Here is a 17,039-nt window from a genome sequence, read left to right as displayed (position 1 = left end):
GCTGTCAGGTCATGGTGTCTGAGGATTTACCTGACTCTGAAGGAGCACCAGCAACTTAGTGTGTCCTTTTCTGAAGTTTTATAGGCACAACAGAAGCAGCACCCAGTATTACTATAGCAAGAAAGAAATTAGAGGAAAAATAAATCTTCTTCCTCCCTGCTGTTTCCTTGTTATGTTCATTTGACAGTGCTTTGTATTGTGGGTTTTTTTTAGCCTGCTTGTGTACAACTGGTGAGTCAACAGGGAGGAAGAAAAACCACATATGTATATTTTAACAGAATTTAGATGAAAAAAAGAGAAGGGCAGATTATGAGAAAAATGAACATTTCTGAAATTGGTTCCAAGAGAAAAAGAACCAAACCAAACTCCAGTTATACCATTTGTTTAACAAGATCAGCAGACCTGCTAACTAGACCTAAGGATATCCACTTTCTTCTCAGCCATGAAGATCACTGCTCTACTTGATGCACTGCCTGCTCTTCCTGTGTCTCCCTGAAAGTTTTCCTATTCCAGGACTGAGACCTAGGCTCAACCCTGTGACAGCTGTCCCTTGGGGTGAGGAGGGAATGCAATAATCTCTCTCCTGACTGAGAGTACCTTGGACTCTCCCTGCAGCACCATTTCAGTGTCTGCTGCGTGGTGAAGGCATCATGCCCTCAATGTGATTCCAGTGAGATTTGTAACACTGTATGACACAGGGGATGTTTTCATCTTAATCTGATGTGAAACCTGATGTGGTTTCTCCTCCGGGCAGGAATGTTAAGGTTTGGTACAGAAAGACTGATTTCTTAACAAATAGTTAGATGTAATTCCAAAGTTGATTATCAGGAATAAGCTTTGAACATAAGTATTTTTGGTAGATAATTCATGTTTTATTCAGAGCCAAATGAATGTGAATTCATATTTTATAAACACGCTGGGTATTTCCAGGTTAACACCTCAGAGCAGGGCTTGAGTCAAATTCTCTTCCAGTTTTGGAAGTTTATTTTAAGCTGTTTTTTAAGTTTTCTTCTTTCTGTCTGTTGAAGGAAGAGTGGAATCTTATCACAGGAGGTGCACTTTTTCCCTGTTTCTAAATCACCAGACAGTTGTTGCTGACAGGGAGAGGGAAAGGTAGGGATTTATTACATTTTCTACCCAGATGCCCCATTCCTGGTTTAGTTTTTTTTTTTTTTAATCCCTAAGCCTCCATTATTTGATCCTAAAACTTGTTAAAAGTAATCAAAACCTTTTAATTGAATTTGAGTTTTGGATGGGGTCCTGCAGGAACAGGTTACTGCACAGACTTGCTGAGGAATTGACTCTTGCTTTCTGCTTTTTTCATCTGCTGTTCACTTACTGCAGTAAATCCCTTTCCTCCACCCTCTGCTGAACTCTTTTGGTTTGTTTCAAACAGAGGAATTGAAAGTGGTGGACATGCACCTGCTCCCTTGGGACTTAGTCTGGTGCACAGAAACTATGCCAAACAGAATGGAAGAAAGTTGGCAATGGTATGGGGGGGATGAAGGTGCAGGTGCTTGGGGCATGGTGGTGCTTGTCTTGCCTGGCAGCCACCAGCCCCCTGAGGAATGAGGGGCCTCTCATCCCAGGTGCTCAAAACAAGATTTTCTGAGCACAGCAGTATATGCCATCAAACTGTGTAGTCTTTGTGGTGAGGCATGAGAAGAAAAGGACACTTGTTGAATTTTTTTTGCATCAATTTTTGTATTTCATAGACTTGGTGGGGGGGGGAAGTGGGGGCAAAACCTTTTTCTTATCTCAGTTGCTGAACTTCCTTCCTTAGAGAGAAAATAGAATTTATTTGGTTAATGAATGGTAGTTTTATATTTTTATCTGCCCTTCTCAAGTGTCACCCTAATGAAAAGTAAATGTAGGCTTTTTTTCTCCCCTCATCCTTTTTTTTCTTCCTTTTTTTTTTTTTGGCCCAAGAACTACGTAGACAAAGCCTCAACTCCATTCCCTACCCTGCTCTCTAGACAGCTTTCTGTAAAAATTGTGTTTAGAATTTGAAAGTCTAACTTGCTTTTCAGAACGGAGAGTAGTTCTCTGTCCTGTGTTCTTTCAAAGTCTTTTGTTAGAAAATATTTGTTGCTTTGGATTGTTTTAAAGCTTATTTTGTTCTGGATCATTCCTTGAGTCCTAGGTATTTATGCATCTGCAAGGAAGAAAATTTGATTCTTATATCAATACTTGGTAAAAAATTATTCTGGTATACCTACAGTATTCCTTTTTTTTTCTTTAATCCACAGAATTATTTTTCACTCGTGTAGTGAATATGACTCTCCATTACTTTTTCGATTTTTGTTTGCATACTCAGAAATGGAAGATTTTTATTTTTAACCCTTGTGAGACACTTGTAAGCTAAATGAAAGCTTATAATGGGGAAAAATGTGGAAATGGACAATGAAAATTTCTCTTTTCCATTTTCAAGGAAAAAAGACTACATGAAGAAAGAAATGGACATAATGACTCGAGGGCATGGAAAGGTTCTGAAAAAAATCCATGTTTAAAACATCTCTCTGAAGCTTATAGTGCAACACTGCAAGGAACACATTTGATTTGTAGAAAAAAAACCAGAATACTTTATTATGTAGTTTGTGTGAGGCTGTATTGTTCTTGAGCCATAATGACATTTCAGCTTGTGCAAATAGCTTATGCCAACGAAGGATCCTGGTCTGATATAAAAATTACCTTAAATTAGGTTATTTTAGAAAGCATGTGCTAGCATCTGAGTGGCAAGAAAACATTTCCAAGACTAATGTTAAAATGCTGCTCTAAATTCCCTTTCTCCTTGTCTTGTCTTGTTTTCCTTTTCTTTGTCTTCCAGATCAAATGAAGATTAAATGATGCCACCAAGAAGTATCTTGAAAAAAGACCTTAATCTTATTTTCATCTTGTTGGCAGAGTTATAACGTAGAATTTCTTCACTCCTTTTGAAAATCAGTATATATTATTTTAACGTATTATTAGAAAAAAACCACGTGATCATACCATAGTCATGTCCATCCAATTTACTGTCATCATTTTTTTGTCTACACTTGAACTACAGAACAGAGGTCCTGCATATCCTATGATATTTGTCTGGATGAAATGTATTGTTATGAAAATATTTCCCATTCAGATTTCCTTTGTTTTCTGAAATAGTAAAAACATATCAATCTTCTGTAATGCTGATGTCCAGTCTGCGATGCAGCTGGAAATCATTTATTCTCAGAGCTCCCTAGAGCATTTCTTGTTGTTTACTTGAAAAGACAGTGATTAAATTTTATCATCTTGGTTACTTGATTGATTCCAGAGTCTTTGAAATGTGAGCTTCTAACTCCCTATGCACATCTCTGCCCCACATAACCTCACTCAAAGGATTTTGACCCAAAGATTTAAGGATTTCTGGATCAAGACTTTCACGTGCCTTCTATTCTGTAGAAAGATCATACAAAATCACTGGTTGTTGGTTCAGCTTTAACTCTTTGGATGAAATGTGAAAATCCTAGTAATAGGAATTTTAGAAAGATTGTACGGGGGCATGCATATTGGATGGAATTTACAAAGAAAGGATTTTAATGGTGTGGTGATTTTAAAGAGTGGAGATCTGGCATAGCTTCTGAGTAGGAATAAGAGAAAAAGAACAACTGGGCTAGATTTGAGGTGGGTCTTGACAACTTTATGAATTCAAACATATAAGTTTGCCTGAAACAGAGTTGAGTGGATTTCATGACCTAGAAGGTCTTTTACAGACCTGACGTTCATAGCTTCAAAGCTAAAGGCTAAAAAAAAAAATTAAAATCCTCTCCCAAAACAAACTGGTTTTGACTGCAGCAAAAATGAAGCAAATAAATCTGTTTGAAAAAGCTTTTATATCTATTTTTCCAGCTTTCCTAGGCTCCTTTGTTAGTCTCCTTCTCTGTGAATTACAGGGATAAAGGATACTCTTTATCTTTATTGCATCACAAATGGTGTCACTTTTTTCCTTCCTTCCTCTCTCAAATTAGTGCTGACATTTCTGTTACTTCAAGGAATCCTCCAAGGTCTATCACTTTTTGTGGTAAGAGTAATCACCACATTTGTACATACCTTTTCAGAATATTTAAATGAAAGGCTGGGAGGGACCTTGTTGGTCCTAAAATTTAGTTGCCATCTACCGTAAGTACCCCTCATGTTTTATCTTATTTACTAAGAAATGTAGGGAATAAATTAAGAGTGAGCAGAAGGAAGAAATGAATGATACCCAGTGATATGTATAATTCCAAGCTCTGATAGGAACTCAGAGAGAATTCCATATGACTTTGACTTTTTCTTATAATTATCTGTTTAATTATCCAAGTCTTGGATCTAAGCCCTTTTCTGTTTCCACGTTGCAGATGAGGATTGTTAGAGTTTCCAGGGGAATTTGCTAGATCCAGGGCCTGGCAAATGAAGGCATGCAGGAACAAAGTCACCCTGATTTTGATGCAACATAGACTCTGAAGTGATTTATAGATCTAGGACAAGATATATTGGTCACCTTGATAGGAGCTGACACAAAACTCTAGGCTTTCTCTGGCTTCTGAGAAGATGAACTCTTGATGGAAGATAAGATTTAGGGGATTGAATAATTTAACACAGTTCAGAATCTAATTGAAACCATAGATTAATTTCCAAAAGGAAAAAAATTTGGTGATTAATAAATGCCTACTGGTGAAACGAAGAGGAGAATGGAAAAAATTATATACTGGGGATCTTTGGCATTTGGAGTTCTCTGCTTTGCACTGTTTTGACACTAACCCAGGCTCCAAGTATAACCGCAGGGCAGTGACGGTTTGCATGTCTGCATTTGAGAAACTGCAAACATATTCATGACAGTACTTGTGAGTGCCTCTTTTAACACACAACCTGCTTCGTGAATCTATTTTATTCTTTTAGGACAGGAAAAGTAACCTGCCATTCTTGTACCTAGAATTTGGGGGGCAAGAATAACAAAAGGCTTCCTTCGCGTGCCTAACAGAAATGGCTGTGAACTGCAGTGTTGACACAGAAAAGACAACATCATGTAGTAGAGGCTTTTCCCCTGTTAGCCAGATCAAACTTTGTGCAGTTACTTTTTGCTCCTTTTGTTTGGCCTCATATTTCCTTTTGTAGGATTTCTGTCTATTATTTGTGCCTACTGGATTTGTTACTTTTACTCAAGGAGATGGTCACAGAAAGGTTTGTTGGCTCACTTTGGTCTTGCACCTGATCAATACAAGCTGAATAAGGTGTTTGATGTGATAGAGCCAAATGCACCTATCAGAACTTACTAGGGACTTGATGTATTGTAGTCACTTTTTAGCTCTGGGGTTGCTGTTTGAGGTGCTTAGGTAGTGGAAAATTGTTTCACTGTCTTCAGGTCAGTATCTAGTGGACATAAACCACTTATTAGGTACAGGAGGGTTGGCTTGAGGCTGGAAGCAAAGCTCTTCAGAGCTGCATGGAGCTGCAGTGTTTCATGGAGATGTATCAGTTTCCATGCACATTTTATCAAGCTGGTCTGTGTGGTGAGGGTTGAGAGAGAGGGAGGAAAGGTTTGTTGGGGTATTGGTGATGTGGATGTCGAGTGGCTGGGAAGCTACCAAAATCTTTGCATTTCCATACACTAGTTCTGTGGGCAGCAGGCAGTGACAGATGCTTAAGAAAGCATTTCTTGAGGAGTTTTTAAGGGTCTATTTCTTTCGGTGCTGATTAAATTTCTTGCATCAATGTTCACTGCTTAGGGTGCCTGAGAGTGTCCTAGGTTGAGCTGCTGTTTGTATGGATAAACCTGAGGAGGATGGGAAGGTTAATGTAGGAGACTAAAGATGACATTGACAAAAGAGCAAAATCAAAGCCTAATGATTAGTTATTGGCCAAGTATTCTGATGGCATTCAAATTAGAAACTGCTGAGAGGGCTTTATAATACCTCCCTTAAACAAACTCCAGTCCTAGAGGAGTAGAGTGGTCACACAGGGGTTCACAGAGTGGTGATGGGGTAACCCAGGAGTAAGTTTTAATCAGAGAAACCAGTAAAACTGCCGATAAGATGCAGGATTAGTAAATGCACAGCTGAACGTGATGTGCTGTGGGAGAGCCAGGACAGCTTTTCCTAAGGAAGCCAGGACTGGTAAATCTTGCAGAAATTGCTGAGAGATGCACAAGGCCGATGAACTGGGGTGGTCTGGTGGAGGGGATAGAACATGATCTTCAGAAAGCTTCAATAGGTTAAGAAAAAAAAGCTTTTGGTATCAAAACTAGTGGTGAAATGGGTGTGTCCTCATGGTTAAACAACAGTGTAAGTGTAGGAAGCAATGGGGTGGTTTTCAGAGTTTACTTATGAGTTTACTGATGGGGAGCAGCAGTGACCTGTGATGGGAGCAGTGCTGCTCACAGGGAGCGCAGTGCAAGGGGGTAAAGCTTGCTGCTGCTTTGCACAATTAGTCAGGGCGGGTTGCAGAAAATTTTCAGAAGGATCTCTTGACACTGAATGACTCTGCAGCAAATTGCAGTTGAAATGTGAGATCGATGAAGGCAAAATAATGCACATGCAGGAGAAAAAAGCTAACAAGTTTGGACTTTATATTATCATTTAACATCCAGGAAAGAGATCTTTGGATAATTAAAGAGAACAGTGCAGAAAGTATGATGACACCACTGATAAGCTTCTAGTGCAGCCAGATGTTGAATATTTGTTCTAGTTCTGGCAATCTCACCTCAAAAAAGACATAATTGAGCTAGAAAACTTTGACAAAGATAGAACAGCTTCAGGATTAGCAAAAGTCTAAGTCTAGGCTGCTTCCAGTTGGGGGGGGGTGTGAATGAAAGGGTACATGAAGAGATTCATAAAATCACAGAAGGTGTAGAGAGGCAAGTGATTACTCGCTGTTACTCACAATATGATACAGCAATTGAATTATCAGTCAGAATTTTAAAAACAGACAGAAGGAAGTACTTTACATTGCCCGTAATTAAATTGTATAGCTCATTACATAGCCTGCTGTGGAGACCAAGACTATAAATGGGTTCAGGGAAGGACCAACACATTCCTAGAGTAAAGAGCCATTACAGGCTATTAAGTGCAAAGGTCTGGAAGCAGCCGCCAGCTCAGGAAGTCCTTAAACTACTGATTACTGGAAACTGGGACTGGAGTATGTCAGGGGAAGGATCACCCAATTTGTGCCAGTGCTTCTCTAAACACCTGCTACTGGATGTTGTCAGAAATGGGTTGCTACACCAGACAGATGATTTAATATGACTGAAGTTCGCTTCTTTTATATCAAATGCAAAAAATATGGGAATTGATGTTGCAGTGAAATAATGGTTGCCCTGTGGTCAGCTCAAAAGGAGAACAGTACCTGCCCAGAAGTCAAGCTGGGAGCAGTGAGTTGCAGGGGCACAGTGCAGTCAGCAGAGATGCATGGGGAAAACTTAATGCCAGAGATTAGCCAGTACATTTTCTTCATTGCATTCCTAAGCACCAAATTGCAGGAGTGAAAACCAGCTTGAAACAAACTCAGGTGCATATAATTTGTTCATACAGAGTACAGGTGCTGTCTGGCCTTGTACAGGGATTTTCAAGTTGTGATTGGCAAAGCTGAGAGCTGGCAAGTGTAGGGTTTATCTACATAGAATATTCACAGAAATTCAAAGCTGTTGTGACTTAAACTTCATTATACAAATGACTATCCCTTTCTCTGTAAACATGTAGATTAACTTCGAGAAAAGACTCCCAGAAACCTCTCTCCCAGCAGATGTCCTAGCCATGGGGTCTATGGAAGCCAGTCTCTGCGTTTTTACATTCTCTCAATCCTGGAGCTGAGAGACTAACCCAATGGAAATTTGTGCTTCTATGCAAGGGAGGTAATATCCCCAGCTTTGGAAAGGCAGCAACTCCAACACCAGTGACAACAAAAATGGCAGTCACATTCAGCACTAACTTACTCTTTCCCTTCCAAATAGATTTTTTTCTAGCACTTACATGGGTTGCATACTATTGACTAATTGTTGTGATCTTTGAGGGTTCAGGTAAAACTGTGGAGTCTAACATTGGAGTATATTTATATGCCTTCAGTGGAGGAGAAGGCTCAGTAAAGCCAAAGGCTGGGATATAAACTCAAATCTCCCCTGATAAAATATGTATCCTTTGATCTAATAAGTAGGTTGAGTCTCGCCTGACTTTTCAGCAAAATGCAAATCTAATGCTTTTTAAAAAAATCAGTGTAGTTGAATAGCTTGAATGTTTGATTGCTTTTGATTTTCAAGAGAGTCAATTGCTCTGTTAAAGAATTTCCTTAGTGGTATCAGCTGTGGAATTAGTATCAGATATATTTGTTTGTTATATATTCAATGACATAGACATTAATGTTTACCCATGGTTGTTCACAATGGTGATGTGTTAGCTAAGTTGATAATAACATCCACCACAAATTATTGATTAATGGATATGAAAACGTAATTATCAAAATAGAGCTGATTATTTATGATGCAGTATTTCCTAGCTGTTGGTTGCTACATCAGCAAGCTGGCTGCTGTGCCCATTTTAACAAAGTTGTGGACATCACAGTCTGAAGAATGGAATATATCATGAAACCACAGATGCACTTTTTATGGCTGTCTCTTATCAGGGGAACTGTGATTACTTTTGCTTCTATGGGAAAGGCTGACTGTCAAGCCTGTGTTCTCATTCATGCACTCAGCACAGTGGAGATGAAAGTGCTGGGAAAGATAACTAAAAGCCAACCATGTTACCTTGCTATTGGAAAAGTGACAGGTGGTGAAATCTGTTATTTAAAGTAATATGAGATATGATCACCTGGTTACTCAGCATCTGTTATCAGATTTGTGCTACCTTCCCTTTCCCCCCATTTTTCCCTCTCTTGTCTGTCTTACACTTATTAGAATGCCATGTGCTTGCTGTTTAGCTTGACCTCCTTTGTTAATGGGAAAGGCTTCTGGGGTGCATGCAGTGTGTTTTGACACTCTGTGTCTCTGTTATGAGACAAAGTTCTGATAAGAAGTGGTGTAATAATATGTATTTTTAGTGTGCCCCTGGGCCTTAGGGTCACTTCTGGGTGGCTCATGCAAATTTGCAATCCCTGAGATAATTTTAAGGCTTTTATGTTAAAACAGACCTGAAAAAAAATAAAGGTGTTGCTGTCATGCCTGTGGTTTGTGTGCTTTCCAGACAAAGCTGTAAATTCAGCTTGGCATGCAGAGGAAGGGCAGGCTGTTGGCACAAAACTGTGCCAGGTCTCCCCCAAAAGGCTCATCAGCCTCAGCTTGCTCTTAAAGAAATGTGGGCCAAGTCTCAGGTTCAGCTGTGGGAGGCTTGCACATCTCTAATTCTGACTTGAAATAGCATCCAAGGCTTGATGCTGAGATATCTGTAGCCATTCATTAGGCATATTTACCTTCCTCTGTTGTGAGGGCAGTAGGTTTGCTTTACCCCTGTCAGTGATGCAGAGTGGAAAATGTGATACTGCCCTATTTCCACCCAAATAAATTATCATGTTATAAAACCACAAATAGACACAAGAATGTAGTCTTTTGTTTAGGAAGCCTGAATAACTACATTGATACTGAAAACAACATGGAAGGAGACTACCAAATATTGAAAGTTTTCTTGAAAAATATGTTTTTAAAAATGTTTGGAGTTTCTTGTGGTTTATGTCTCCAAGGCCTTAATCTAGTCATTGAGATGGGTGGCTTATGTTGTACTGATATATTTGGCATAAAATCTTTCTTGCTAAATTGTTTCCTCCTGATACAGTGTCAGGTGGTAAAAGTCTTTTCCTTGGTCTTTTTCTCTCTACTGGGTTTCTGTCAAATGCAAAATATCTTGGAAGAAACCTTGCCTGCTTTAACATCAGCCTCTGATCATTCAATGCCCCCTTTCTTTTTAATGTTCTGAGTTGTTCATGCTACCCACAGGAAGGGGGATTTAAGAGATTCTGATTCAGTTCTCTTGGTTTTTCCACATTTGCACTGAGAGCAGTGAGGCTTCCAAGCTCCTTTACTGTGGATATGTATCGCACTGTATATTTTCAGGACAATGAAAAGATTTATTTAGCATATGGCTGACCTGGATTGTCTCCACTGGCTCAATTGACCTTTATTGCCTTGGGACAGTGGTAAGATTAGGAGATGCTATAAATAGCTGTTGCACTGTGGGAGTGGTATCACAAAAATGCACTTTACACAAACAGACTGTCATTTCACTTTGTGGAGGATGTGTGTATCTGGCTTACAAAGGGAGATATCTCCCTGAGATGATTTTTGTCCTCTTCTGAATCACTGCAGCCGAAGCTGTGAGATTATTTTGACCACTGCCATCAGGTTCTAATATATACAATGCAATAATGTTAAGAAGCTTTAGGAAACTGACTGTTCATGTGCTGATGAGCTTTGTATTGGCAGTGTACTGTGCTTCCACCTTATGGCTCACAGTTGGAGGCAGCTCTGTCAGGGCTGGATGCCTCTAGGGAGATAGGCAGTGGATATGCCCTCAGTGCTGTGCAGCCAGCATCAGAAGGGTTTCTGGTCACTATCTATGACTTCGGAAGGAGGCCACATCCGTGCCTTCAGAGCTATGAGATAAAATTGAAATATAAGTGGAAAGAAGCTGTAATACCTTGGGGGATGCTGATAGGATCAAAGAAGGTAGTAGTGTATGATTCCTCTTCCTGGTGAACTGATGTCCCCATGTCTTGTTTTACATAGTTGGATGCTGAATGGATGACTTTTTCTAGTCTATAAACTAGGTAAAAGCAACAAGTGTTACATTCTTTGTATAAACTCATATTTCATTCCTCCTATAAAAGGTGTTTGTAATTATGCATAAACTGATTCAACAGATTCAGTTGGTGTGTAAGGAATAGGTGTAATGCATGAGGACTCCACAGAAACTGGCAAACATAACCATATACAGTCCACTGGGCTTGATATTTCAGCTTAATGCCAGATGAGTAACTGATCTTCATTAAACAGTAATTTCCAGTGATCACATTACTTTATTCTTTTCCTAAACTGCTTTAGCAGAAGATGGCATTCAAGCATCATTTCACTGAGGCTGAAATGAGATGTAGTGCTGCCTCTTCTGATTTCTGGAGAAGGGTGGGGTGGATGTTGGGTAATTATATTGGAGATATATATATATATATATATATATGTTATGTATACACTCCATTTATTTGTGTGTTGTTTTTCTTTTTTTCTTTTCAACTTGCAGGAAAGCAATCTCCAGGTCAGGCCTCCAGCACTTGGCTCCTGTGCATTCCCTCAACATTGCAGTCTCCAATGGACCAGTGAAGGAACCAAGAGCCGCCTTAGAGTGGACTGTAGGTATTTGGGTTTTTGGCAGTTAATTTGAGCAGTATCTCTAGTTAGTGCTCTCTCCATCATTGCATCAACATAAGACATTGTGTTGCTATCAGAATTAGTGCTAGTCATTAGGAACATGTTTCTATTATGAACTGAAGCACAAGGCAGAGACATGAAAACCTGTGGGGACTTGAGCAACACAGGACAGAGCTGTTCAGATTTTCCATCTCGGAAGCTGCCTGACTACATTTGCTCACTTCCCTCTTGAAAAAATCTGCTATCAAAGGTTGATCTTATTTTAGCAAAGCAGGGTTTTGTTCCTCTGCTCAATGAGCCAAAGTTTAAGGCTGAAGACTCATGTCAAGTTGGCTGTGTCTGTAGAGTAGGTAACTGAAATCTTTGGCTACAATTCTTTGTAGGTATGGCTAGATTTCTTCTGGGCCCAAGCTGGTGTGTAGACACAGAGAGCATGTTTCCATCCCTCCTACTTTGCTTCTTTTGTGTTTCTGGGCTGACCAAGGCTGACCAAAAGTTAAAGCAGGTTATTAGGGGAATTGTCCAAACTTCTTTTAAAGACTGGCAAGCATGGGGCATCTACCTCCTCCCCAGGATGCCTGTTCCAGGGTCTGACTGTGCTCTCTGTTTCCTAATGTCAAGTCTGTGCCTCCCCTGGCACAACTTTGAACCATCCCCACATACCTTACATGTGGTTGTGCACTGATATGAGCTAAGAAAGTGAGCTGTAAGCCAGCAGGTCACACAAATGACCCATTTAAAACAAAGCATACATTGGATTTTACACTGAGCTACTGGTGAAGAACTTGGTGCATTGCAGTACCAAGGCACCAGCCAGCCAAGTGGCTTTTAGGTGAAGATAACTTTTGGTTTGATGAATATGGCTTATGTTTATCTTTGTTCTCTATACCAAAACTTGAATGGCTTTCTAGATTGCTTGCTCTCCTGCAACCCCAGCTGTTGCATTTGAAGTTTAAGGGGATGAAATTTTACAGGTTGTGTTGCAGGAAGTTGGATTAGATTCACTAGGATGTTCTGCAGTTTGAAAGCTTGTATAGAATCCTCTTTGAAGTGCTTTGGAGAATACCTTGATCTTTCATTCCCAAAAACCCAGCCGCTGATTCAGCAAGGTAGTAAAAATGTCTGGTTTAAGTCATTGCTGCTGTTTAGTAGAAATCTGAAGGATCAGTCACATAAGTGAAGGGTTAGGCACATTAGGCTAAGTTAAACACCTTTCAAAATTGTACTTAGAAAAAACCAAGAGCAACAAAATGCCAAAACAAAAACCCTGAACCCCAGGTCCAACAATCACAGCTTGCCCTTTGTCAAAGTCAATTGTCTGCTACTCCTTTTACCAGATGGTTCCTCTTATGATCCTAATACATAAATACTGCAAGATTTGCTATTAGTAGGTAAATATTGATTAAATATTGTGGGTTATAATTGTGTTTGTGTGGTGTTTTTGCGCTTTACTTCCTGGCTTATGTTTTAGATTTTTGATTAGTTCAATTTCTTAGCAGTTTACAGCCTCTCAGGTTTATGTTGCTGTTTTACTTCACACTTTATTGGAGAAGGGAGACAACCCTGTGGCATATGGGGAAAAGGGACAGGATAGTGAGTGGCAGACATCTGTGGCTGTGAGGAGCCTGAAATGACCAGCTGTAGTAACTGGTAAATGAGAGAAAGGTATTTCTTGAATCTGTGGCACAGTAAATGTAAAAGAGATAACAGGGAGGTGGTTTGGAGACGTGGGGAAGTTGAGATGGGCCAAAATTTTATAACAGGTAGTGAATTTCAATAAAGAAAAAACCCTAAGTTTTAAATTATTTTAAGTCCAAAGGTGTATGTGGTAGAGGGAAAAGATATTTCGATTAAGATGTGTCAGAGCCAGACAAGAAATCTTTGTATTTAGTCACTAGAAGGCAACATTGATCATTGTGTTGGATCCCCATCTATTCCATCCTGCTCTTAAGTATTTCTGAGGCTGATTCTCCAAGGACCCATGATGGGAGATCTTTCCAAAGTCTAAACGACCTAAACATAAATTGTCACTTGACTTAGCAGGGAGGAAATATTTTCTCCTGCAGTCTTCACAGTAATAACTGGAAAGAATTCCCTGGCCATTGCCTTCATTTTTGAGAACTCCCGGCAGGTGATTTGTCATTATCAGATGGTCTTGTGAACAGGACACTGATTCAGAGAGTGGGATTTCCGTTCTCTGCTCTGTCACTTACCTCGTGAGTGAGCTCAGATGAATTGTTTTACCTCTCAGTACATCAGCCACTCTAGCTGTAAAACAGAGGTGATGATTCTCATATCCCTTAAGACCTTTTACAGAAAAAACAGTATTCTTTATTATTGTTGTTGCTACTGTCTGTCTTCCCTGAGGTTTCTTTTCTCTGACATAACTGCAAGTATCCAGTGTCATCACATTTGTTACACTTAATTCAAGTTAACTTGTAGTTTTGCTGTATAATTTAATGTTATTTTTTCACACCAGGGTGATACAGAATATATTTTCTGGAATAGGTGATATTATAGCCAGAGGGGAGTGCAGAGTATGCCTTACCAAAAAAGAACCAACTTAAATGACTGTTCCTGTGATATGTTTATGCATATCCTCTTCTTCCACCCTTGCCCATTTTAGACATCTCTCCCATGTGTTAATAATAAAGTAATTCTAGACCAGATTCTCAAGTAAGTACAGACTGAACCACCTCATACAGTGCCTTTGTACCCTCGAGGATCTAGATCTTTGTGTATTTCTCTACTGCCCTTTACTACAAAGGAATATTACCATAAGTTAGCACACAAAGTCCTCCTCTAATTTCCTTTTAAGTACTGCCTTCTAGCTCTTGCTTTCTTTGGTACCTACAAAAATATTGATAGCCATGAGGATACTAATGTGTTGAAGTTCACACCAGCCAGAAATTCATTTTTTTTTTTGGTTTTGGGGTTTTTTGTTTGTTTGTTTGATTTGTTTTGTTTTGTTTGTTTGTTCATAGTGCATTTTTTCCTGTTGATGTCCATTTCTTGTCTTCTCCCATGACACGATGACTTAGAACCCTGGTTATATCTCATAAGTGGCATTTGAAGATATGCAGCTTTCATTCTTGGAGGTCAATGAAAAAACTTGACTGATCCTTGCTTTGTGTTCTGTGAATGCACAATCAGAGTTCTCTGCGTGCAAGTTGGATGTTTATTATAACCTTATACCATACATTATATGTATAAAAAGCAAAGCCAAAAATCTTATAGGTCTTAACAAAACCAGAAAACTATGTGTTGGAGTAGAAGTTGAAAAGTGGCATTTAGCAAGATGTGGAATCAGACTTAGCTCAGGAGGGTTGTAGAAGGCACCACCCGATTCCACACAGATGGAGTAAGGAAAGCCAGACCTCATCTAGGGTAGAATCTAACAGGAAGAGGAAGGTAGGAACAACAGGAAAAATGTTGAATTGCTGCTGAATGGGGCAGGAAATGCGGCGCGGATGATCAGGTTAGGGAATACTTAGACTGAATATACAAAAGTCCATGGGACCTGATGAGATGCACACAAAAGTGCTGAGGGAGCTGGCTGATATCACTGCAAGGACAGTCTGCTGTCTTTGAAAGGTCATGATGGTCAGAGGAGGTTCCTGAGGACTTCAACAAAGCAAATGTTAATTCTGCCTTTGAGAAGGTCAAGGAGGATCCAGGGAGCTCCATAGTGATCAACCTTACCCTGATTCCTGTGAAGGTGATGGAGCAAATCCTTTTGGAAGTAATTTCCAAAAATAGTAAGAATAAGAAGTGATTGAGAGTAGCCAGCATTGACTTGTGGAGGGGACATCATGCCTGACCAACCTAACAGACCTCTGTAATTAAATTACTGACTTGGTAGATGAGGGGAGAGTAATGGCTTTTATGTTGACTTTTGCAAGATTTTTGACACTATCTTCCATAACATCCTTGTGGAAAAACTGATGAGGTATTGGCTAGATAAATAGACAGTGAGGTGACCTGTATCAGTGAGGTATTTGTAATAAGTGAATGTGACTTCGCAGTGAATCTGTTGCATTATATTCTGTATCTTTTTGGCATTAGTCAGTAGTTTTGTCCACTTACTTTCATGGACAGTAGGTGTTTGGAAGTGCCTAGTGATGTATTATACTCTGGATAATTAACGTGTGTGCTAATGCAGTAATCCATGTTTTACATATGATGAAACAGTTCCCTCAATCTAGATAAATTTATTTATTTTCCCCATGGATGGTCTGGCTTCTGCATCATAAGTTCCTAAAAGCTATATTAACTTTTACACTGAAGGATACTTCCCTTCCATTAGAGTGTCTGCAAGACTAAGTTTTGTACTTGGGAACTGAGTATTCAGTTGAAAAGAGATGTACATTATCAGATCACTCATGAGAAAAGGAGATCCCTGGGATGTGGGTATTCCATTAGTCACATAAAAACATGTAGAAGTGGTAAGAATTCTAGTTCCATGTAAGTAAGTTGTGATGAGTGCAAGCTCCGTGCATACTTAAAAATTGCTCAGATGATGGTTATGAGGATCTCAAAAGCTCAGAAGAGAATACAGGGCGATTCATGCAGAGATGTTGGTGGGGGAAAGGAGAATGGCAGAAAAAGGAACAGAATGTGGTGAACCAAGACCTAGAAACTGAACACCTGAAAATTCTGAAAGTTGCAGCCTACATATTTTCATGGGTTTTTGAAGTAACATTGTAGTACCATAAGTCTGTGCTGTTTTATTTTATTCTATGCCCACGTATTACATTTGTTACTAAAAAATTGGTGACTTCTATATGAAAAATATTCCTGAATTAAAATTTGCTAGGGTGGAGTTAAAATTGAGAATGTATATCAACAGAAAAACCTTTGAGAAATTGTTGCTGTTTGCAACATGAGTTATTACGAAGTCTGGAATTTTAGAGTTGAGGTTGAAACACAAATCAAACATGATAGAAAGACATTTGGAGAAAAGACATCCAAACAAATTTGTTTCTGCTCAATAACCACCTCATAAAGAAAAGGGCTAAAGCTAATAATTTTTGCTTACAAATATGTTTAATTAAGTTTAGATTGATGAGCACTACTTTTATACTAATCATAAGTATCACCCAAATGCTTATTTCCAGGAAGATTCATCTCTCTTACTGGAATTTTAACAAAGGGAAAATTTTCTTAATGGCTTATTTTAGAAATCTGTCATATATTATTTTGCAGAATGTCAGTCAAGGCAGGAGTGGAGGAGAGCTCCATACTTCCTGTTACAATTGGAGTTATGACTCTTTTGAACTGGAAGTTTGGGCTGGCTGGTTTATTTGTTTGTCTGAATAGCTATAGCTGCTTGACATGGCAAATTAAAACAGTCAGGTCTATCTGCAGTGGTTTTGAAACCATGCTGACTGCAGCCTGAAGAGCAGTCAGGTATGGAGATACTTGAGGGCTTTAGAAAAATGGTAACTCATGTTCTGTCATTTAACTATGCTGGAACACTTGAAGAAACCCAGTTGAATTAGTGAAATGTGCACAGCAAGTTATGAACACGAGCAGGTAATTACACTGTTCCCAAACTCCTAGTCCTTGAATTCTTATTTCCACTTCACGGGGGATTGTGGGTGGGTGTTGTTTCATATGTTTGCTATACTGAAACTATTTTTGTTTGCTATTAAGGTGGTAACAGATCAGGAGCAATCAAATGGGAGGTCTCCATCTG

General features: G+C 39.3%; 1 protein-coding gene across 8 annotated transcripts in view; it reads left to right on the top strand.

Moving 5' to 3' along the window:
* DGKI (diacylglycerol kinase iota) overlaps positions 1-17,039 on the top strand; it is a 215,115-nt gene that overhangs the window by 64,711 nt on the left and 133,365 nt on the right. For all 8 annotated transcript variants that reach the window (XM_064654708.1, XM_064654704.1, XM_064654700.1 and 5 more), the window contains exon 2: positions 11,214-11,322. In XM_064654708.1, coding sequence (XP_064510778.1) covers positions 11,214-11,322 — 109 coding nt within the window. The remainder of the gene's footprint in view (positions 1-11,213; positions 11,323-17,039) is intronic.

This window comes from Pseudopipra pipra, chromosome 5, assembly GCF_036250125.1.
Source record: "Pseudopipra pipra isolate bDixPip1 chromosome 5, bDixPip1.hap1, whole genome shotgun sequence".
In the NCBI taxonomy this organism is placed as follows: Eukaryota; Metazoa; Chordata; class Aves; order Passeriformes; family Pipridae; genus Pseudopipra; species Pseudopipra pipra.
This window is presented reverse-complemented; position numbering and strand designations above follow the sequence as displayed.